General features: G+C 40.8%; 1 protein-coding gene across 1 annotated transcript in view; it reads left to right on the top strand.

The window, feature by feature from the left end:
- TMC1 (transmembrane channel like 1) overlaps positions 1–24,811 on the top strand; it is a 223,304-nt gene that overhangs the window by 148,089 nt on the left and 50,404 nt on the right. Inside the window, exons 6-9 of the mRNA XM_053908654.1 lie at positions 2,971–3,061; positions 4,799–4,880; positions 12,242–12,348; positions 15,234–15,332. Coding sequence (XP_053764629.1) covers positions 2,971–3,061; positions 4,799–4,880; positions 12,242–12,348; positions 15,234–15,332 — 379 coding nt within the window. The remainder of the gene's footprint in view (positions 1–2,970; positions 3,062–4,798; positions 4,881–12,241; positions 12,349–15,233; positions 15,333–24,811) is intronic.

A 24,811-nucleotide genomic window follows, 5' to 3' on the forward strand; every position in this document is an offset into this window, starting at 1 on the left:
ATAACTGACAAAAAACCCTATGCATGCCATGGAAATAGTTTCCATTAATTTTGTGATGATTTTAATTTGTTTATAACCCTGACTTCCGTCTCTCTCTCTCTCTCTCTTAAACCTTGCCAGTTTAATGATCCTATTACATAATCATCAGTTCACAAAATTAAAAATCTTGTCAGAAATATGAAGTAGAATAATGGCTGTTTAGAGCAGTCATGTTCTCTAATTGGCCACTCATCTAGAAAGTGATGTAACTCTATAGACCAAACTAAGTATCTAGAGTAGCAAATATGCCCATATAAAGTAGGCACTTTACATTTGAAAAACAAATTTTGATTTTACTACCAGGAAGAATTTTTGACTCTCTATTTATATGTTTTACTATAATAAAGTGATGTGATGATTCCTATGTAGACCTGATTTTACGAATTTCAAAGTTCTCGATACCAAATAGTTGAATTGTAGTCAGTTCGGCTGTCATACATTGTATGGGTACCTAAAATCCACCACACTATGCAAAATAGGGCAATGAAAACCACAGGGCTGATAGGAAACCTGGGAATAAGGGAAGAATACTCAGGAATATCATCAGTGACACATTTAAAAAGATAGGTATAAAACGGCAGCAACATTTTGCACACGCTAAGTGGTTAAGAAATACAGAAAAGCTACAGTAAATGATGGCAGTTTCCTTTGCAAAAGACCTGAAGCTTGCTCGTGGAACTGGCCTTCAACAGGTTTGCAATTTGGGATGTGGCGTTTGGAGGAAGTTCTTTAAGACCAGCTGTGAATGGCTGCGGCCATAAGGCAGGAGGCGCAGTGAGGTAGCCGGGTGAGGTGTGCACGTTTCGTGAATACGCTAAGTTTAGCTGGATGCGGTTTTTTTGCATTCCCCTCGAGTTTCTTGCAGATACAATCTCATGTCAGCAAACACAAAATTTGTGTTATGCTTAAATTCTTCTGTAATGAATCAATCATGTTAGAGCAAATTTTCAGTTTTGAAGCAAGTATTAATAGGAGAATCAGGGGCGCCTCAGTGGCTCCGTTGGTTAAGCCTGCGACTACGGTCCAGGTCACGATCTCATGGCTGCTGGGTTCCAGCCTTGCGTCGGGCTCTGTGCTGGCAGCTCCGAGCCTGGAGCCTGCTTCGGATTCTGTGTCTCCCTCTCTCTCTGCCCCTCCCCTGCTCACAGAGACAAATCAGAGGCTGGTTGAGAACTCAAGTCAGAGTCAAGTTTAGTGTAGGTCACTTCAACATTTTATAAATGTCAGCGAGGTGCCATACTCACTCCTGCCCTGTCTTCTCTAGAACATATAGTTAAGGCTTAAATGTGATGCACTTTCTGATTGTGTGGATGTAGAAACCCAGCCATGAGAGCTCAGTTTATACTTTGTGATGTGGCTGCATTAAACATTTTAGGATCTGTAGAGTGTTTTAGAAACCATTATCAAATTAATCTTCATAGCTCTGAGGTCATGTCAAATGGTCAGGCCATTTGACAAGGCCAGTCTAGTAACCCTTGTCATTTCCAGGAGACTGTCATAGTTTCTGAGTGGACTCCTGAAGAAGGGTACAATCCCAGCATTTGGGAATGACCTTGTATTTGAGCATTAATTAATATGGAAAATACAATTACCAGATTCTCCCCAATCTGGTAACTATCCCAAGTTATGCCTCTCATCTCCACTTCCAGAAGGTCTAGTTTTATTAAGCATCCTCTTCTGGTCAAAGTAGTGGTCGGTGCTGTGGGAGATACACAAGGACAGGATTTCATCTCTGCCATCAAGGAACTAATTTGGGAGCTCTCTTTGATGCCTAAAGTGAATCTTCTCCATTGCACTTGTGTTTTTATGGCAGAATGTGGGTGGGTTCACATGCCCAGGCAATTCAGGAGGCACCACTGTGTAGTTATTGGGTAAGTCAGCAGGTGCATGTTGTGTTTCCATCCCTGGGTATTATAAAATCTTGAGTTTAGAACTATTACTCAGGAACACCTTACCAAAAAAAAAAATCCTTCACTGACTTTTCATTTTTTTTTTTAATTTGCTTTTTTGTGTTAATAATATTCTGTAAAATCTCACGGTCCAGCGGCCTTCCAACCAAAGGACGATGTTGCAGCTATTGAACCATAGTTCAGGTTTGGGTTCTCCTGGGTTATGCCCTCTGCTGTCCCGAAAAGTAAAGACAAACCTGGGCCACCTCTATTTTTAAAAGTTTTTCGTATATCAAACAAACAGCAATAGCAAAATTGGCCAGCTGAGTTTATAAAATTATAGTATATTTAACATTCTCCATTTTCGTGAACTGATGCTTTTCTATACACACACACACACATACAGAGAGACCTAAGTGTGACTACTGAAAGGTATAACTATTTGGGAATAATATTAAACTTTATCTTTGAGGCCCTTTCTGAATGTGAGGCCAAAAGTACTCCTTCCCTTTCTCTTCTTCCCTCAACCCAATTTGCTGTACATAACATTTTTGTTTCAACTCATAATTGGTTTTATGAGATTAAATACCAGGTCAGTAACTGTGCTCCATGTCAGTTTGTCCTAAACTCTTTGCCTTATTTTACAAAAGGAACCCTTAAAAAAGAAGAAGAGAAAATATTTTAAAATAAACATTCTGACTGCCAGAAGCTGAAGTCAACTTTGGATTCAATTTTATATGTGGTGGAAATGAAAAGAACTAGAGTTCTCGATTTTGACACTTAGCATAAATTCCTTGCTTTTTGATGACTCCAGCTGATTAATAAGTGAGACTAAAATATCTTATTCTTCCTGGCCGGAATTAAAAAGCTTAAACATCTATTACGAGTCCGGAGCTTGAAATAGAGCTTAAATTCATGTGCTAAGGGTCTGGAAGAACTAAGGCTACAAACCTGATAAAATGAAATGTCCACTACCTCTATTCTATGCATCTCAACCTATACCCCATTCCCTCTTACCCCTTATTTTGTTTTATTTTCTCAGGGAAGCAAAAAAATTTGTGAGTGAAAATGAAGGAGCCCTTGGGAAAGGAAAAGGAAAGCAGTGGTTTGCATTTAAGATGATGATGGCTAAGGTAAGCATTTTCACAACTCAGTTTGGTCGATGTTGTATATTCTCGATGGCGGCCTCTCAAATGAAATGGTGATTTATGGCAAAAAGACTTACTTGTGTGATTTTATCACTCTGAAATGGTAAAGATTGTGCCCCTTTCACTTCCATTCCCTGGTAGTTAAGGGGTTCTGGGTCAAAGTTTGTTGCTCTACAAGTTGTTATCTACAAGTTTCAGGGCCATACAGCTACCAGGAACATAAACTATAAATTGAATAGAATATGAAAAAAGCCCCAAATGATATAGTAATATAAACATAGATCCTTGGAAAAGATAGAAAAGAAACTAACATTTCATTAGTATTTACTTATGCCAAGCACTGAATCGAATCCCTCTATGAAGGTACCATATTTAATTCTCAAAGCAAAATAGGTATATAGGTCTTATTATCCCCTTTTTATAATTGTTATACCACTTGTAGGCTGAATTCATTTCCATAAAGATGGGGTTTTGTGAATAAAATTCACACCTTAAATATGAAATACAGATTTATGATATATATCAGGGAGTAATAAGTCTGTCTTTATAATTTAAATGAATGGAATCAATATTTATGCTTTTGTTTCTGGCTTCTTTGACGCAATATTATATTCATGAGACACATCTGTGTTGTGGTAGTTGTTCATTTTTATTGATGTGTTGTATTCCATTGTATGAAGGTACCACTATTTACTCATCCATTCTATTGTAGATGGATATTTGGGCTCTTTCTAGGTTGGGTAACCTTTTGAACTTCAGACTTGTCTCATACTGTTATTTGGGCTCTATTGCACCTGTCCATCTCACACATTATCCCAGCGTTATGTGCACATATGCAAAGTTAGCTTCCCTGTTCCCATTCTTCCTTGTGGTCCTCTTGACCATGGATGGCCCAACATTGTGGAGTAAAATGGAAGGAAGGTCTTTTATAAAACTAATGTAGGGGGGGCCTGGGTGGCTCAGTCAGGTAAGCATCTGACTCTTGATTTCGGCTCACGTCATGATCTCATGGTTCATGGAACCCAGCCCAACATCGGGCTCTGCATTGACAGTGTGGAGCCTGCTTGGGATTCTCTCTCTTCCTCTCTCTCTCCCCCTCCCCTGCACTCTCTCTCTTTCTCTCTCAAAACAAATAAGCTTTTAAAAAAGCTAATATATGATTCTTTTTCTTCCTCCCTTTCCTATGATACCATGACTTTCCATTTAGTTAGATGCTCTACCCCTCCCAGAATAAAAAGTGTCCCATGTCATAACACTTCCCATCCTGTATCAAAATTACTTGTTTAGGTACAGCTTACTCTAATAGTCCCAGAAGCCCTTTAAGGCAGGAATGATGTCTTATTCATAGTTCATTAATTTCTTCATGCAACAAGTATTTAATTAAACATATACAATTTGCCAGTCAACTTAGTAGGTGCTACCCCAGTCCCTGCTCCCTTATTGTCTGGAAGAACAAACAGATCTTTCTCAGCATATTTTTTATAAAATAGGGGATCCATAAAAGTTTTTTTAATTGAATTGGTGTGAAGGTGGGTGGGGAACAGAGAAGCAAGTGAATCCTACTGGTTTTTTTTTTTTTTTCTTTTTACAAAAAGCCTTATGTGGCACTAGAGAGATCTTTCCAAGTTCATTGTCTTGTGATATTTGGGGATGGGGTGGAGGATAAAACATCTTGACAAACAAGAGGCTAGGTTTTATTGTTCTATTTGGCTTTCTTTTCAGAAATGGGCGAAATTTCTTCGTGATTTTGAAAACTTCAAAGCTGCTTGTGTCCCGTGGGAAAACAAAATCAAAGCAATTGAAAGTAAGTGCTCATGAGATCTCATTAGATGGGAAGGTTGTTTCATAAGCTTATCAGATGTATTTCTTGGTTTCTGTACTATTGGAAAGATTAAAAACAAGAAAACAAACAAACAAAAGTTATCATTTTTAACATTCTTTTAGTTTACTGTGAAAATTTGTTAGTACTCACCAGTCACAGCCCTGGAGACTCCACTCTCCCTTCCTACATTAGACCAAAATATTCTCATTCTGACCTTGTGTTCTGTTCTATACAGGGAAGTCAATATTGTGCACAGTGACACTGAGTCATATATATCATTGGGAAGGCAGTGATTTTATTTTGACAATGAACATGACATTGAAAGTATATACTCTTATGAGATTTAGACAATAATCAAATTGAACAATGTCTACAAAGAGTGAAGAAATCTTAAAGCCTCATTTTCACGTCTGAAGTAGAATAAGTTAATCACATCACCATCCAGGAATTTGTTATGTGAATACCATTACGTTATTGTGCCTTCATTTTATACAGTATTCACAGGGTACAGAGAAGTCAGGAGAATATACTTGATCAAAAGCGTATTTAGAACAGTGCTCTAGGCTTGGAATAAAGCCAATAAAAATTTAAAAAATTGTAAATGTAATAAATAATGTTTTTAAATAAGAAAGAATACAGAATATAAAGAAAAAAGGTCATATTTAAAATGAGGGTGAGCATAATCTTGCCATGTTTTGGTTTCTAAGAGTTTCGACTAGGATCTGAATTTCCTCCCTGAGTTTTCAGACTGAGAAGCAGATTTTCCTGCTGGTTAAACTTGGCGTTGCATAATTAAAATGGAGGCTCCACAGGGAGATAACACAGTTGATGGATAGTTCATGGACATGATTGGGCATGTTTTAGGAGTGCCTATCCTCAGTCCTCTGTCTCTCATTATCAAGTGGCAATGAATTAAAAACACATCAGCTAATTAATTACACTTCCACATATTCCTGTATGATCACATTATTACTTTATTTTCTTCCTTAACACTTACTATCTAAAATACTGTATTTTAGGGGTGCTTGGGTGGCTCAGTTGGTTGAGCATCCGACTTTGGCTCAGGTCATGATCTCACAGTTTGTGGGTTCGAGACCCACATCAGGCTCTGTGCTGATGGTTCAGGCCTTGGAGCCTGCTTCGGATTCTGTGTCTCCCTCTCTCTCTGCCCCTGCCCTGCTCACACTCTGTCTCTCTCCATCTCAAAAATAAATAAACATTTAAAAAAAGGCTCTAAAAAACTATGAATGTGATTTCTTTTTAAATACATCTTAACAGGGGCAACTGGGTGACTCAGTCAGTTGAACCTCCAACTTCAGCTCAGGTCATGATCTCACAGTTTGTGGGATCGAGCCCTGCATCAGGCTCTGTGCTGACAGCTCAGAGCCTGGAGCCCGCTTCGGATTCTGTGTCTCCCTGTCTCTGCCCCTCCCCGGCTCACGCTTCGTCTCAATCTGTTTCTCAAAAATAAATAAATGTTAAAAAAAATTTTTTTTAAATACTGTATTTTAAATTTAATTTTTTTAATATTTATTTATTTTTGATAGAGAGAGAGAGAGAGACAGAGTGTGAGTGGGGGAGGGGCAGAGAGAGAGGGAGACACAGAAGCTGAAGCAGGTTCCAGGCTCCGAGTTATTAGCACAGAGCCCGATGGGGGGCTTGAACTCACGTACGGTAAAATCATGACCTGAGCCGAAGTCAGACGCTCAACCGACTGAGCCACCCAGGCACCCCTTAAATTTAATTTTTAACTGTCATTTCATTTCATTTTATTTTGTGCTTATTTCTTCGAATAGACATGAGAGAAGAGGTTTGGTTCTCTTCCTCCTGGATTGCCAAACCTAGAATTTGACTGTAATAAATATGTGTTGAATAAAGTGAAAGAGTAGACATTCCTCACATGTCTACCATTCTAGGAAGTGGAAAAAGGAATTTAGACATGTCAGAAAAGAACAGACGTCACGGAATCCTTAGGTTTCAAGTGTGCAGCTGAAATACGCTAACCTGAGAGGTATGGAGGAACAGAAAGACATTTGGAACATTAAGATCTTGATACAATTTGTGTGGAAAGAACTCTGGGTTCTGCTCTTGCTTTGCTACAGATTAGCTGTTCTGCTCCTCGGTGGTCATGTAATCTCTCTGGGCCTCAGTCTCATTCACCTGTGAGATGATAGGGTTGAATCTTGACCAGTTTTGAGATGTATCCCCATACATTTGTAAGAATGATCATTAAAATATGTACATTTGCACATTTTTTATTTCGAAGGTACACTAGAGCAGTTCTAACTTGTCTCAATAACAATGTCATGCCCGCTTGCATTGCAGTAGCCTATCTTGAGGAGGCCAGAAACAGATGGGATTATTTTTATTGCCAGAATTTCACACAAGAATGAGTTACATATATGGCCACCATCTATCATTTGTGTTACTGTGGGGAAGACAGATTGAGGGCCACTCAGTTATACTCTTAGTTATTTTCCTTCCTCTCTTCTTCCTCCAGAAAATTTGGAACAGTCAGCTGGATGATGTCAAGCACATTACTTTCTCTTCCTTATGCAATTTATGATTTGATTAGGTTGCCCTGATTTCTCCACCTTTCATGGTGCTATGCTTCCCTGTGAAGAACTGACCCTCATTTTCTAGTCTATCAACAATCGCCACAACCACTGCCCTTTGAGCGTCACTCAGATACTCCGTAGACATTTCATATACTCTTTACCATGCATGCAATGTGCACATTAACCTAACTGTACCAGAATTAGTCACTAGAGGAGCTGAAATGCAAGGTGAAGTCTGTCTGGGTCCAAAGCTTGTGGTTTCCTCAATGTGGCTTGCTCATTTATCACTTTACAGAACATTTTATAAACTTTTTCTTTGGCAACAGTTCCCAGAGTGGATTCTACCAGGGCAACGGCAGGATGGGTAGTTATAGAATTTCTTGATCAATATCCTACTTGGGGAATTATTTTCCATTTTCTCATGCATTTAGTTTTGAATGAGCTATTTATTTAATTATATACTTCATCTTCTATAAGATGCTTAATGCATTATGATCATAATGATAATCATAAATACACCATAGACTCTGGGGCTATTATGTTAGTTGAAAAGTATGAAACCTCTCTAAGACTGTACTAGCAAAGTCCTTGGGTCATAGTAACCATCCCATAGAAAGTACCCTACCAAAGATGGGGAAGCATGTATCTGCGATGGTCTTTGAAACTTAACTAAATGGAAATTGGAAAAGAGATGGGAAAGGCAGTCATGTTCCAATCTTTTCTAAAGGTTGAGGTCCTTTTGCCCCTTACTGGCTCCAGATAATCCAAATCAAATTTGCCACATTTAATTTTCCTAGACCAATTTGAAAGAAACTATGCTTTTTGTCCTAGCCCAACAAGATGATATGTATATTGTACTCATGCAGCAGGTGATTTAATTGGTCTTTTCCCATTTAGAAATGCTCATATTTGTCTGCCTGTCTTATTACCCAACTGTTCAAGAGGAAATTATCCATGATGACAGACTACAAATTGCTTTGCCTTAATAATAAATAACCAGAGGGAGGGAGAGGTGAAACTTTAACCTGAATTTAAAAGAAATGCAAGAAAATTCAGCAACCAGAATATTGCATAAGCTTAAAAGGTCTCACTGGAATACATACCAAGGACTCTTTTAATACATGAATAATTCATTATGGAAACAGGATTTATTAGTTAGATTAAAGAAAAAAAGAACAGGTCATTTCTGGGCACAATCCAAATTTATGAATGTGCATGGCCTTGGCTGATTCATGGATATTGCCTATATTCTTTCAGACATACATGCACATGGCATAATTATTCCATATATTATAGTTTTAAAAAGATAATTTGATTATGATTCTACCTGACGAGCAATATAGCACTGTGGTTAAAAGAGATCTAGATTTAGAGTCAAACACCTAGGAATCAAGGCTGCCTGGTTTAGAACTCTGGCTCCATCATTTACTACCTACAGAACTACCCACGTGACCCCGGTTTCATCATTTCCTAGCTGTGTAACCCACGGGCTTAAGTCTCTGTAAGGTGAGAGTACAGTATTTCTCCTCTTGCAGGAATTCGATGACTAAATGAATTAATACACAAGATCAAGACAGGTGTCTGAAACAAACATTCATTACATATCAGCTGTTACTATTATTAGTCAAGTTTTGGTTCAGTCCAATGCTTATGTTTAATTTTGGGGTTCTCCATCCACACAGTGGGCCTAATAACACTTAACCTTATTGGGTTCTAGAGGTAGTTAAATGAGTTGATGTCAAAGTTTTCAGTATGCATAATTGACCAGCGAGATATGCCAGCTGTTGTTGTTGTTGTTGTTGTTGTTGTTATCATTACCACTACTACAACCTATTCTTGTTCTTTACAATTTTATCTAAGAGACTAAGCACACGGGAATGGATGTTCTTTCCAATTATCTTTTAGCTACACTATAGTCAGGTTTCTCTCTTTAGTAAATGCCAGATTTAGTCCCAATCAGGGGACCATTAGCCGTGGGTGCTAATAAGTAGAGCAAAACTGTAAGAAGGGAGGTAGGAAAGGAAGAAGGGGAGGAAAGAAGGAAGGGAAGGAGGAAGGGAAGAAGGCCACGAGGGAGGGAGGGAGGGAGAGAAGGAGGAAAGCATGAGTCAGCATCCCGTGCTTGGGATTCTACACCAGAAGATCTCCTGTGTGTTTCAGGGAAAAGCTTACTCCGGGTACCTAGAGACAAAGTTTCTTCTCCAATTAATGAGTAACTATAATGACTAGGAAGCTGGAAGTCTACTGCCTTCAATAAAACATGACAAGTGAACCTGGCTGACGCAGTCCTTGGGCAATTGTTACCAGAGAACATAGATAACAGCCATGAAATGATATGAAATCACTGGGAGCCAGGTGGATGATCAGATGTCCTGGGAGGGGCAGATCTGCTGAGCCTTTCTGCAGATGGACCAGCGCATCTGGTTACAGCACCTGCGGGCGTGTTTAGCAAAACCACATGCTTTCAGAAATCCTGTAGAACTCTGTATCCCTCTACAAAGTGAAATGAATCCAAAGATTCAGATTTCAAAATCATTGGGTTTTTTTAAAAACGTCCATTTAGCCATTGACTTTTTTAAAGTTTCTATAAAAATTGCCTCTGTGTTGTGGGAATAGGCAAGGTGGCACCTAAAGAATATTCTAAGTTCCAGAAATAGCAGCATGACTCTCATGTGATCTCAGCCTCATGTTACTAAGCAGAGGCTGGAATTTGCTTCATAGCAGCCTCCTTCCTTCTGCAATAATGTTTCCCCACCAGTAATGTTGCAAAGCCAGAAGGCCAAGAAAAGCTTTGGTCACTGGAGGTATTTTGCTGAATGAGTCAGGAAAAAGGGCCCGATGCAGTGGGGGTGACTGCCAGTGTTCATTGTTTCTTCTTGGGCAACCGAAAATGGGAATTGGGAAGATTAAGGAAACTAGTAACTTAACGTTGAACCTTAAGTGGTCAAGAAAAGTCTGGCTTTTGTTAATTGGTGAAATCTCAACGTGAGACCTCAAATTCCTGTTCTTTCTTCCTCTTCCATTCTCTGTTGTAAGATCATGTTTTTTTATTTTTTTCTCAGCAAATACGATTTGGACAGATCACTATCCACGGTGGCGCACGAGTGTCGATGGCACATTCTTGCCTGTCCCTTCCCAATTCATTTCCCAAAGTGGAGGAGACTTCTTAAAGGTCACGGTGCCCCCACCGCCACCCCACTCCAGCTGCTTAACACCTGTTGGTGACTTCTCATCACATTTAAAATAAAAGCCTCACTTTCTACCTTGCCTTAAGAGGTCCTACGCAGTGTGGGTTGGCTTGTCTCTCCGTCCTCATCTGTCACCAATTTCCCTTGTTCATTGGGCTCCAACTACACAGTCCTCTGCTTTGTTCCTCAATTGTCCTGAGCTCTTGCCTGCCTCCAGATATTTGTTCTGGCTCTTTCCTCTGCTTGAGCGGCTCTTCCCCAGCCTGGGCATTGTGCCTCTTCCTCCAACTTCAGACCGAGGCTCGAATGCTACCCTCTTTGATATACCTTCCTCAACGAACTTATTGAAAGCAACCCTCTTGATATTTTATAATCAGGACCTATCTGGTTATAATAATTACATATATGTAATTGTTGCAAATATATAATCATATGTAATCTTATATATCATATATAATACATACGTATCATATAAATGATGCATGCATACATGCTATATCACACATAATATATATGCATTAATCAATGTATAAAGCGAATATACATATATAATATATATGATATATAATATACATGCTATTCACACATGATACGATGTATAATATAATATATAATATATTATGATAAATACATATATTTAATTAATTTATCTAGTTTTTAAATTCCTGCATTTTTGTTGTTTCCATACCTCACTAAAATTTAAGTTGTATTAGGGCAGCAACCGTATCTGTGACATTGTGCTTCACATCTAAAGTAATTCCTAGCAGAAGATGCTTTATTTTATTTATTTTTTTTAAGTTTATTTATTTATTTTGAGAAAGACAGAGAGCACACGAGCAGGGAAGGGGCAGAGAGAGAGAGAGGGGAGAGAGAAAGTCCCGAGCCATCTCCATGTTATGAGCACAGAGCCCAACGTGGGGTTCCATCTCAGGATCCGTGAGATCATGACCTGAGCTGCAACCAAGAGTCGGATGCTTAACCAACTGAGCCACCCCAGGCGCCCCAGAAGATACTTTAAATATGTGAGGAGTGAGTGAATGACCTTCAGCTTCTGTGCTGTACCTAAAAAATGCCAGTTAAGTCAGACAAATAGCACGGGGCGGTCTGTTAGGACAGCTGTCCAGAAAGGATGTGGTAAACATTTTTGAGAAGAGCCTTGTTGGCTGACAGGAAGGAGGCAGAAGGGCAGTAATGATCATGATAATGGCGGAAAACTGCTGGCCAGGTACTGCAGCAACCACCTTACAGGTATTTGCTTACACAACTGTACTAACTCCAGGCATGAAATGGGCTCTTCAAGGAGCACTTCTAGCTGCTAAGCACAAGGCAGCTTTCCCTCGGATGGCCTCTAAAGGCGTAGGTCACAGTCATTCTGCACAACGGCAACTACACAGTAGAGAGCACTTCCATCGCCATTAACTTTCCCTCTTCCAGGATAGAAACAGGAGGACGCCAGAGACTGTCGATATGATGTCCACGTGAAAAGAACCCAAGTGTCGCCAGGAGCAGATCTCTTATGGAAAGCACCAAGACAGTGGCTTTTGTTTCCTTTTGATTCTGACCTGTCTCTCAATCTTTTAACTTTTCTTTTTGGTAGGTCAGTTTGGCTCATCGGTGGCCTCATACTTCCTCTTCTTGAGATGGATGTATGGAGTAAATATGGTTCTCTTTATCTTGACATTCAGCCTCATCATGTTGCCAGAGGTAAGATTCTGACTTCCGGGTTACAAAAATAGCTGGAACAAGTTTCTCCTGTCCTAGAAAATTTCTTTCCTCTTCTGAAAAATAGAATGATTAACTGGCCGTATCCACTCTGAGAGTCGTAGCCCAGGTAACAAGGTTAATCTTCAAAATCGTGCCCGTGGGCTAAAGATCCTACTCATTGCTCCAAAGGGTACATGAGCTTCCTGAAATCATATATAAAATGTGGTGTGTCTGTTTAAATGTACATTTTTATATGGAAGGGTTCATGGCTTCTATCAGATTCCCAAGGTGGTCCCTGTGCTCAAATGTTAATTGCTCAAAAGGAAAGCTTCGACACCTTGTGAATTGTATTTATTTATTTTGCCAAGTTTGCTTGGAAAGAAATATTCCTTAATGCATCTGTCTTTTCTATTTGAAGAAACACAACATGAGCAGTTTTTTTCCACATGTAAAGTAAGATAACCCAGGCACACACACACACGCACACATACACAGTGGGGTGGGGTCTTTTAGGATCAAAGTCAGAGAGGAGAGTAAAGCAGATAGTGGGTCCAGAGTGAAGAAGGAGGCAAAGCCCTGAGCTGATGTGGGGAAAAGAGTCAATCAACTAAGGCCAACAAACAAGACTGAGGTTGGAGTCTTTAGTCACAAGAGGTTAGATGGCTCTGATCTTTGGATGCTTACTTATCACACAGAAGTCAGTTTAGGCTTTATTCGGGCTACAGAGGGTCTTTTAGGTGTCATTATTTCAAAGCCAACTTGTTCAGAACAGTATTGCTGACAGCCAAAACTAAGCGTTTTGAGTGATTTTTTATTTCCATGTGTTTTTTTAAATATGAAATTTATTGTCATATTGGTTTCCATACAACACCCAGTGCTCATCCCAACAGGTACCCTCCTCAATACCCATCACCCACCCTGCCCTCCCTCCCACCCCCAATCAACCGTCAGATTGTTAGGTTAGAGCACTGGGTTTTAAATCAGTGCCAGCTTCTGCATTGAGCCTCCCCATGGGCATAACAATCCCAATAGTGCTTTACGTGCATGAAGAATTTTGCTTTTAATAGTGCAAAACACTTTCATTTCTTTTACTTACTGAGCCTCACAACAAATGTAAGAAGTAGACTTACAGAAGCATTTCTTTCCCCTTTAAAAATGTGGAAACAGAGTCACGGGTTGCTTATTGGGCTTAACCAATATCTTGAGAGTGAGGGGTTTTTTTCAAGTCGTTCCAGGACTGGGATCATGATTCTATTTTTTGTCCCAAGATTTTGCCTCTCAATCCACTACTTTTATAATCCCTGAGCTAATTCGGGGCATTCTACGGCTATGTGGCTCTTAGAAGTCAGTAGACATAGATCAGAAGTCTGGCGAGTCCATTTCTCAAGTGAAAACTTTCAGGCGATAGAGCAGAATGTATGTATTTCATCTATTTCAGATTAACCCCAGCTTTATTTCTGCTCATGTCTCCAAGGAAACTTGAAACTCCATCACTGGCTATTATGACACTCCTTAGTGTCAGACTCGGGGCATACGTGGAGTTTTATCAACGGCACTTACTCTTTCCCCTACAGCACACAGCCTCCGTGGAAATGAAAGGTTGTGGCTGATTTGTTCCAACTATATGAAATTACAGAATGCCTGGTGTATAGTGGAGGGAGTTAATATGTGTTTGATTGGATGTATTCCTAGAACTAAGAAGCATATTGTCTTTGGATGCTTTCTTACAGGTTTGTGTTAGTTGCTGTGAGGGGCATCCTGTTTTCTGGGCATTGGTTACCAGCTCCAGCAAAAGAACAAAAGAGGATAGAAACCTCATGTGCTAGCTTTACAGAACCGCCAGAGGCCAAGACTGGTCCCCTCCTGGCAATGAGGCTCCATTTTTCAGCAGCCTCCAGCCCACAGACTCATTCAGCCTTCCTTTGATTCAAATGCCCTTTCGCCCAAAGGGCCGAGCCTGAGACCTTAATCTCCTTTGTTCTCTGTGGCCCTCAACTTTGGAGTGAGACAGGGTAGGACCCACCTTCTGCTCTGTTCAGTCCTAGGAAGCCAAGAAGCTTCCATGGAAGCTGTGCAGCCTATGTGGAGGGTAGGAGTAGGGGCTGACTTCCATAAAGCTGCACACTCAGGCGTCCAGTCACATTCATCCTCCACCCCCAGCCCCAGGGAAGAAATTTTCATGTCCCATAAGAAGCAGCATCTGTTTGGCAAGCCTTGTGCCTGCCCTAGCGGGGTGCTTTTACCAGTTCTCACCAGGAAATCTGCCAGGACCCTATTCTTGTCCCCTTGCTGGCTGGCTCGGCCCCTAAAAATTCCTCTTTGAATCTGGCAGCATAAGATCAGGGGAGCAAACCTGAATTAGTGGTAAAGCAAATATAATCAGGGTACCCATCTTTCCTCCCATTTGACCCTCTCAAATTGTATAAGTGATTCCCTTGAGTCTTCTCTTTCTTAACATGAAGGAGAGAATCTCCCACCACCCCCAACCCTAAGAAGCAGCCCCACATGAAGATGTGGGTAGTATGGTTTGTTTGAACACTATAGTTCCCCCAAAGGCCTCTTTTCTCCTCTCCAGACCTCCCCTAAAGGAGACCAGTTTAGAGGTGGTGGTGGGTCGTGGGGCTTCTCAGCAAGCCTTCTGGGCATTGTGGTTGGCCCGACTGCTGGTGGTCCACTGAACTTAGAAGGAAGGGCTCCTAGCACTCCCTTTGTTCTTAACTCTGGATTTAGTAGTCAATTCCCAGAAAATGGGACCCCACGTGGAGACCCACAGAGTCTCCATGAAAAAGTTTCAGAAGTGCTTTTAAACAAAACCATTTGTGATCACATGTGTGGCTCAGACTTTGTTTCCAATTATTAACTGCTTTCTTTGCTTCTCTATACAGTACCTCTGGGGTTTGCCATATGGCAGTTTACCTAGGAAAACAGTTCCCAGAGCTGAAGAGGCATCTGCGGCAAACTTCGGTGTGTTGTATGACTTCAATGTAAGTATCTCTACATAGCTGTGTTGGTAGGAGGATGGATTTGTCCTTACTCTCTGAAACCCCATGGCCTCCTCTTAAGACGAAGGTCTTAAGAGATATGTCCCTGCCCCTTGTTAAAAAAAATAAGGAAGGAAGGAAGGAAGGAAGGAAGGAAGGAAGGACGGAAGGAAGGGAAAAAGGAAGGATGGAAGGAAGGAAGGGGGAAAAAGAGAAAGGAGGAAAGGGAGGGAGGGGGGTGGGAGGAATGAAAGGAAAGAAGGAAGGGAGAGAAAGAAAAAAAAGAATAGGTTTAATAATGTGATAATATGATTAAATGGGAATATAGATGACTGAATGAAGGTGAGCTCAGAGTTCAAAGACTTGAAACAAATATCTTTATCTCTGGCTTTGGAAAAGAACAAAGGAAGAATTTGCAAATGTGCTTTTTGAAAAATCTCATAGGATTCTTAGGGAATTAGAGCTTTGCTTCCTAAACAAGTCTATTTAGTATTATTCAATAGTCAATTCCAGACACAGCTAAATATTAAATACTAAACAGTACTAAATATTAACTGATAAATAATACTAAAATGACTACCACACGATTGTGGTACCTGTATGAGCATGACTCCACTATAGTATGGGGGTAAGTTTCACTCTTTCAGCTGCCCTGGGTGAGGATTATTGTTATGGCAGAGATTCATTTTTACCCATTGAAAAAATCATGTCAAGAGTTTGATTCAAGTCTGTGGCAACTATTAAATTCCACACATTTCTTTTCTAAATAGTGACCAGATTGGAGATGGTTGGAAGTGTAGAAGATAAGAAAGTAGTAAGGTGGAGATTGGGGAATTGATAATTCAAGGAATTTTTGGACAGTGGCAAATGAGGACAAGCTTTTATGTAACCTGGGGAATCAAAGAAGGAAAGAAAAACAATGAACACTCTTCATGTTCATAGTGCTGATAGGTATATTTCACAGATATTTTGAATTCTGTCCTCAAACTCCCTAAATTATGAGCTTCCTAAAGAGGGGATCCTATCTATTACACCTTCTTTGAAGCCCTTAATATGATACTCAACCAATAAAATCTTCGTGAATCTTCTTGACTGACAACCCCAAGAAGAGGGATGATCTGTAGAGCCCTGGAACCATAGAAATTAATTACGTGAGCATTACCAGAAAATGTAAACTTTCAGAAAGGTTCCCAGTCTCCCAGTAAGCACCAGAAATAAGCGTAAGGCTTCTAAGCATCGGCAGGCCCAACTTTGTGGCATTTGGAATCTCCGATCATCCTTGTCAGTTGGACTTTTCATTTTCAATTCAGCGCTCATTTCTGGAATATAAACATGCACTGGTTTTACAAAGATAAATGTGACATGTTTCTTGGGCTCAAGGTACTCACGATAGTAGAAGATAGTTGGTCAACTAGTATACCACATGTTGTGTGTTAAGGTAGCAAAATGGACGAAAGAAAAAGACAACAGGGGGCCCCAAGGAAGTGATTGCTAGTTTTGCTTGGGAAGGTCTAGGATTTGTGAAGGATATGGTGTCTGAGTTAGGTTTTACTTCTTCTTGTGTATTTCTCCTTTCTGTTACCCTCCGTCTCTCTTCCTCCCTCTCTCTAGATTTCAAATCATTTCTTATTGTGTTCTCCTGAATCTGCTTTTCCTTCCCATTCTCATCTTCTGATTAGCAAGATAATAAACTTCCGGTCTGGTTAGTAAGAGCCCAAACTAATAATATCATTGGCATGTTCTGATGTTTTAATCAAACCAGAGAAAAGAAGAACTGAAAGTCTGAACAAAAGCGTGTTTTGTTTGTGAACAAATATTCAATGAAGTTGAAGCACTTTTAAATTTGTCAACTAACTGAAACAAAAAAAGTTGGGGGAAAAAGTCCATTAGCGACGTGAAAGATATTGATCAGCTGATTGGAAGACAAAGAGGAAGGTGGTTCTGAGGGTCAAACCAGAAGCTCTAACAGGTGAATACAGGAAAAGGCCAGGGGAGAGGGTTTGGGCAACACATAGGCTCGCCAAGATTTTCTTACTGCCCTTGACAGCTGTCTCATTTTCAGTTTGGTGAAATACAATTTAGCAGCGGATAGAGGAAGACAGAAACCAGAGTATCCTATGATATTCATTTTCCTTTATAATCTAGGCCTGCCTGAAAACAGTTCTAAAGCAATAAGAGAATAGATTTAAAAAAGAGAGAGAGAATATAAACGGCCAATAAAAAATATGAAAAGCCATTAAAGTGACGTTATTCATTTGCAGCTTTTCTTAATTTTTCTGCGTATGGTAACCACTCAGTTATTTGGCATGTATCATAATATAAGGGATTTAAAAATTTTCTTACTTTGTTTAATGTTTATTTATGTTTTAGAGAGAGAGAGAGAGAGAGAGAGGGCAGGGGAGGGTCAGAGAGAGAGGGAGAGAGAGGATCTGAAGTGGGCTCCATGATGACAGCAGAGAGCCCATGTGGGGCTTACACTCACGAACCGTGGGATCATGACCTGAACTGAAGTTGGACCCCCCTAACCGAATGAGCCACCCAGGCACTCCCCACATAAGGGATTTTTAGAGATACAAGTGCTTTTAGACCTCTTCAGTCCCATGTTTCACATTATAAAGTTAGGGAAACTTTGAGTCATAGAAGCCTACTCAGGGTCTTATAGCTATTGAGTGGTTCCAAAAAACTAATTTTCCTGCACTGATTTCCAACAGCATTCTCACTTACTGTTTCTAGAACACAGATCGGCTCCTTTCAGTGCCATAGCTATCTCACTGGGGAGGAGTTGAAACAGTTGGATCCCATTTTCACTTTTCATAATAAATACATAATTCCCAAATTAGCTTCTTAAGTAGAATAGTAGGTTCAATATTTACTCTTGCTCGAATTCTTTCCTTGGTCCTCTGAACAATAGAGGTGCCCTCTCTGTATTATAAGATGATCTTCCTGGACAGCACAGTATTCCATCTATCATGGCATCATGGAGGAAACCATCAACGAAATATCCTTGAGATTCCCTGAAAACTCAGAATTCTGCACTTCCAAAGAGCCCAGAGACGCAAGGAGGAAAAAAGACGTGTTTCAGGACTAAGGCAGAGTTAACAAATGCCCGAATGGTCTGATTAAGCCATGGGTTTGTCGCATCTAAGAAGCTTAGTGTGACCGCTTAGCTAAACAATTCCATACAGATGCAGGTGAAGAGAAACAGAAAAAGATTGATAGAATGCTGGGACAGAGATGCAAGCATGACCTCTTGTGGTAGAGGAGCTTATAGGATGGGAAGTGGGGTGGAGGTGGGGCAGTGGAGTTTCAGGTTGGAACCTTGGAACTTCCCTCCGGACCCTCCCCACCGAAGTATCACCCTGGAGCTCAGTGCTCTGTTATTTGTAAACACATGTCATAACTCATCCACATTCACTTTTTTTTTTTTTTTATATTTATTTTTGAGACAGAGAGAGACAGAGCATGAACAAGGGAGGGTCAGAGAGAGAGGGAGACACAGAATCTGAAACAGGCCCCAGGCTCTGAGCTGTCAGCACAGAGCCCGACGTGGGGCTCGAACTCACGGACCGCGAGATCATGACCTGAGCCAAAGTTGGACGCCTAACCCACCAAGCCACCCAGGCGCCCCCACATTCACTTTAATAGGAGACAAATGCCATTTGGTATTTGCAAAGGTCGGCCAGTCTGACAGCTTTTCAAAGCCATGCTTTACAAAGCACCATATTTTTGATCCTTGTATTGAGTACCTAGTGGCAGGTCTTACCAACCTAGAGGGAAATATATTTTCTGGGGCGCCTGGGTGGCGCAGTCGGTTAAGCGTCCGACTTCAGCCAGGTCACGATCTCAGGGTCCGTGAGTTCAAGCCCCGCGTCGGGCTCTGGGCTGATGGCTCAGAGCCTGGAGCCTGTTTCCGATTCTGTGTCTCCCTCTCTCTCTGTCCCTCCCCCGTTCATGCTCTGTCTCTCTCTGTCCCAAAAATAAATAAACGTTGGAAATATATTTTCTTAAAATAGTAAGAAATAGGGAGATTGTCTAATATGCGTGTTATGGATCGAATCAGCAGAAATGATATGATTTGAAGCAACAGAATTGGAAGAATGAGTTTAGGTCAGGAAGAAGAGGACGTCTTTGTTGTCAAAATACTCGGAGACACAAGAATGATATCAGAGGGTGAGATCATTTGAGTTGTGGATAAAGGGAAAGGCCCTCAGTTCTCCAGCTTGTGAACGTCTTGTACCTTGCGTGTGGATAAACGCGAGTCAACTTTGTGTCCCCCTTTTCAGCTGGTCGTCGTAGCTGTTGTTGGGGCGAGGCTCTAAAAGGGGCCCTAGAGAGGACATTTAGCACCTGTATGTGTTAAGCAGGCACCTACATTAAGTTTCATCTTCGTAACAACCCTTCAGGATGAAGATCAATAATCTTTTTATAGTTGAGGGAATTGGGACTCGGAGAGGTCGGTCAGTTTGCCAAAAACGACACAGGTAATTAGAGGAGGTGCTGAAATTCAAAGTAAAACGTGGCTGACTTTAATGTCAAATCGTCAGTTTACTTCTAACACACCCCAAGCCGACTCCTTCTGCCCTGCCCACCTGTGCCACATCTCACCCTTGAAGTCTGTCCTCAAAGGAAACTGTCACAGACATTCTGAATGTTCTCAGACAGCAGGTCCACTCCTTATTTTATGAGTATCAACAGGTTTTTTTTTTAAATAATAATCTTCCAGAGTGACAGCATCTCCCCTCAGTTCTCTTAAGTTCCTTCATGTCTTATGGTACTGACCACATTTACAAGAGATATTTTTGCGATATACATATGGAATAACTCATCTTTTTTTAAGGGATGTTTTAGTAGTTCAAATACGTGTTTATTTTCAGAGAGTGCCCCCTTTTTTATTGAGGTACAACTGACATACAACATTACATTGGTTTCAGGTGTACAGCATAACGATTCAATATTTGGAGACATTGTGAAATGATCACCACAATAAGACTGGTTCACATCTGGCAACATACATAGCTACAGAATCATTTTTTATTTTTTGAGATGAGAACCTTTAAGATTCACTGTCTTAGCAACTTTCAAATATGAAATGCAGTACTACAGACTATGGTCTGCGAGCTGTACGTTGCACCCCCCACGACTTGTTTGTTTTATAACTGGAAATCTGTACATTGTCACTTCCTTCGCCCATCGTTCCCATCCCCAACTCTTGCCGTGGGCAACCACTGGTTTATTCTCTGTGTCTATGAGCTTGTTTTTTTGTTTAAGATTCCACATACAAGTGAGATTCGATGTTCTTTGTCTTTTTCCATCTGAGGTATTTCACTTAGCATAATGCCCAAGGTCTATCCATGTTGTTGCAGATGGCAAGATTTCCTCATTTTTATGGCTGAATAATATATGCCAGCATGTATACGTCTGTATATATACACACCACATCTTCTTTATCCATTCCTCCATTGACAGACACACAGGTTGTTTCCGTGTCTTGGCTATTGTAAATAATGCTGTGGTGACATGGGGGTGCAGGTGTCTTTTGTCTTTTCAAGTTAGCGTTTTCATTTTCTTCAGATAAATCCCAAGCAGTGGATTACTGGATCATATGGCATTTCTATTTTTAATTTCTCGAGGAACCTCCATACTGGTTTCCATAGTGGCTGCACCAAGTTACATTCCCACGAACAGTGCGCAAGGGTTTTTTTAGGGAGCCCTTTTGAAGGAGCAAGTCATTTTTGGCTTCCCAAGAAACACACACAAAAACAATATTAGATGCAGGAGATACCTGGGGGCAGGGTGGGAATACCTACAAACAAGAAAGGAGAGAGGAAGCATGCGTAGGTGGGGAAAGTGTCCAGATGGCAAAGCCAGCCTGACTCCTGAGAAGGGAGAGAGGGAGGGGACACTGAGTAGGAAGAATCTCAAGATTGCAGTACAGCTCTGGGAAAAAAGTCTTGACGAGGCTAATGGTGAATCTCCAAGCAAAGTCTGTCCATTGGAGGAACCCCATTATCACTGGCTCTACTATTTCTCACTATTCTCGGTCATGGGCTGGGGGCCACCTGGGAGGATGTAGTCTCAGGACGAGCACGCGATGTTCCATTCTGGTTGATTCAAAGTGGTGGCATCTGGAGGCCATCTCCCAAAGGCTCTCTGAGTAGCACACCTGCATGGCTGCTGTTGGGGTCTGTGGGCTTGAACGTGTGACTTGGTTCCTCTACTTTAGGTCAGAAGTGCTGTTGTTGTTTCTCCTGCTGCTCTTACTTAGTTGCAACAAGCTTCAAATACACCAATATAATCTCTTTGCTTCAGCCCTTGTCTCAGCCTCACCCAGAGCTGGCTCAACAAAGACCAGACCCCTAGATGATAAACATCTAGTGCCCTCACTGAGGGCAAAAGTAGGACCCCGAGGCAGACTGCTAAGCCTCTTGGGACAAAACTAGGTTTGTAGATTACCATGCTCATCAAGACAGGGGATAGTTCTCCCCTGCAGTGGAAATCCTAAGAATGGAAGGGGTCAGGATCCTCTCCTCTGTATCCATAGTGAGACTCCTTAGAAGACTTCACTGAACAGGGTGGGTGCAGCTTAGCCAAGGGATGCCGGGGTTGGCAGCATCCAAAGGTTGTCCATCCCTGGCCACCATATTTGCTTCATTTCCTCAGTGTCCAGCCCAGGTCCCTCTCAATAGGCTCATTAGGTTCCATTAACAGAAAAGCCATGTCAAATTCTGCTCTCACTCATAGTTTCTCTTGCTTCATAGGCCTCTTAATCTGCTACTCCTGGACTTCTTGATACACATTTACAGCTTGCGGTAGAAGAGATCCCAGGGTCTGCTTTTGGCTTTCTTGGGATCCTTTTGTTGTGTAGACTTGGAAAACTGATTCCTTCAGGTCTTCACTTCTATCAGTGTTTTCTTTAATTCAACAACAACTTCCAGTTTTCAACATCTCAAGTTGCACCTGGCCAAACCAAAGCCGACCTTTCTTTTTGCAAAAATTTGGGATGCCTATGATCCTGATGTCATACTTACAACGTGAAAACAGCATCTGTTCTTTGGATGTGGTCCCAGAACAAGTCTTCTTTTCATTAATTTAGTGAACATTTATTTAGTATTTGCCAGATGCCAGATAATGTGCCAGGTGCTAAGCAAAGGTGAGCAAAACCCAACAAGGTCTCTGGCCTTGGAAACTTAAAGTCTAGTCGAGTAGTGAGGTAATCACAAAAATAAATGTAATTGCAACTGTGCCAAGTAAGAAAGGTAAACAGTATTGAGCGAACATGCAGCAGGGATCCTGACCTAGTTCACAGCCTAAGAGAGGGAAGTAGAGGATGGCAGAATTTTTCTGAGAAAGAAACCCTTGAATTGGGCTCTGAAGAGTCAGTACGAGCTCCCAGTTTGAGAGAGCGGAGAGGCATTCTAGAAAATGAGGACAGCAAGTCAAAGGACCTATGGCGGGAGAAGATTGCCTCACTCAAGAGACTGACTGGAGGTTAGTGAAACTAGACTGTGAAAGGGCGTCGGGGTGGGGGGGTTGGCCTTACAGAGACAGAAGGGGTATCAAGATGTGTGGAACTCTTTAGAATCTAGGTCATGATACTGTGTTTTTCTCAGAGCAGTTGAAAGTAGTTTTAGGGAGTGGTGGATGAGTAGTGGCACTATCAAACTTGAAACTTAAAAAGGTGAACAGATCAGAGTGGAGGAAATTGAATGTGAGGAGACCAAAAAGAGTCTAACGATATGTGAGCATATCATGTGTCGATAAATATCAGTAAGTGAGAGACTAAGATTGTTTGCAAGAGCTCAGTTTGCCTGGTAGGAATCTGTTGACCTCTGAATATTGGCTGTCAACCTAATAGATTGAAGGCTGAGCCATTGAGCCAGATTAGAACTTCACAATCCATTATATTCCATAACACAACCGAATGGCATCACATTTTGAGTCTGATACGTCTGCTGTGAAAATAGATTACTTAAAGTCACATTTGAAAACAATTCAGTAAAAACTCCATCCTATGTTCCAGCATCATGTATCTCCAATAAATATTATTTGCTTATGAATTGTACTTGAAATTAATTACATTCATTGATTTTGTTTTGTTCAGTTTTTAAGTTTATTTATTTAGTTTTGAGAAAGAGAGAGAGAGAGAGAGTTTGGAGGGGCAAAGAGAGAGAGAGAGAAAGAGAGAGAATCCCAAGCAGGCTCTGCACTGTCAGCAGAGAGCCCAATGTGGGCCTAAATTCACAAACCATGAGATCATGACCTGAGCCGAAATCAAGAGCTGGGCTGAGCCATTCAAGCGCCCCTATATCCATTGATCTTAAATGTTTGAAATAAAATATATGCTGCTCATATAGGATTGAAATTTTCTAAACTTCATTTTTTTTCAAGTAGTTTCTTATTTTCTCTACTTTTATTTTTGTATTTTCATTTGTTCAAAACTTCTTTTAAAATAGATAATAGTGAGGTGTCTGGGTGGCTCAGTCAGTTAAGCATCAGACTCCTGATTTTGGCTCAAGTTATGATCTCATGGTTTGTGAGTTCAGGCCCTGCATCGGGCTCTGTGCTGACAGCACGCACCCTGCTTGGGATTCTCTCTCTCTCTCTCTCTCTCTCTCTCTCTCTCTCTCTCTTCCTCTCTTTCTGCCCTTCCCCTCCCCCCAAAATAAATAAATAAGCTTAAAAAATAGATAATAGTAAGGTAATTCCCACTATAGGCTGTGTCTATATAATCAGACATATCTCTCTTCATATATGAATTTATGATGCTTCATTTTTCATTACTTGAAAGAATTTGTAGGCAGATTTAGAAGGCTGGAAGTCAACTGAACAACAAAACCCCATAATATAATGCTTTTAATCTCCATCTTGTGAAACAAAAGACCATTTTTCTCATTTGGGATGAAAATATATGTAGAAGCTCATTTTATAGCACTGAGAATTTCTTATTTTACAAGAGTTTTAGACAATTAGTAGAGAAAATTAAGGAGTCTTGCCAATGTGAGTGTCTCTCAGACACTTTCTTGGTGTTTTGATTCATTGTTACCATCATGCTACTGTCTTGAATGATTGACCCTATTTTATTAAAATGGGTAGTAGAGAGAAGAAAAACAGAAAAAGGTAGTTTAGATGATAATTTGAAACAGCTTCATCTCACTGAGGACTGTTAATGACCACCGGAAGCAATTTTTCTATTCAATCGGTCATTCCACAAACATAAGTTGAATGTGAGATGCTGGAAATACATAGATAACTAATATATTTTCCCTGCCCACGGGGATCTTTTGGTTTAATTGGATGTGCAAACAATTGTCATACACTGAGACAACCTCGAGCCAACAGACACATGTCCTAGGCACATGGAGGCATAATGGAGGGAGGATTCTGTGTTACATTTCACTGGAGTTCAGTTTACTGGAGACTTGCGAAGCCCCAGAAAGCAATAACTCTATTTTTCCTCTGAGTTCTGAATGATTTGTCTGAGA

This window comes from Panthera pardus, unplaced genomic scaffold (genome assembly GCF_024362965.1).
Source record: "Panthera pardus isolate Hobbes unplaced genomic scaffold, ASM2436296v1 HiC_scaffold_20, whole genome shotgun sequence".
NCBI classification, from domain to species: Eukaryota; Metazoa; Chordata; class Mammalia; order Carnivora; family Felidae; genus Panthera; species Panthera pardus.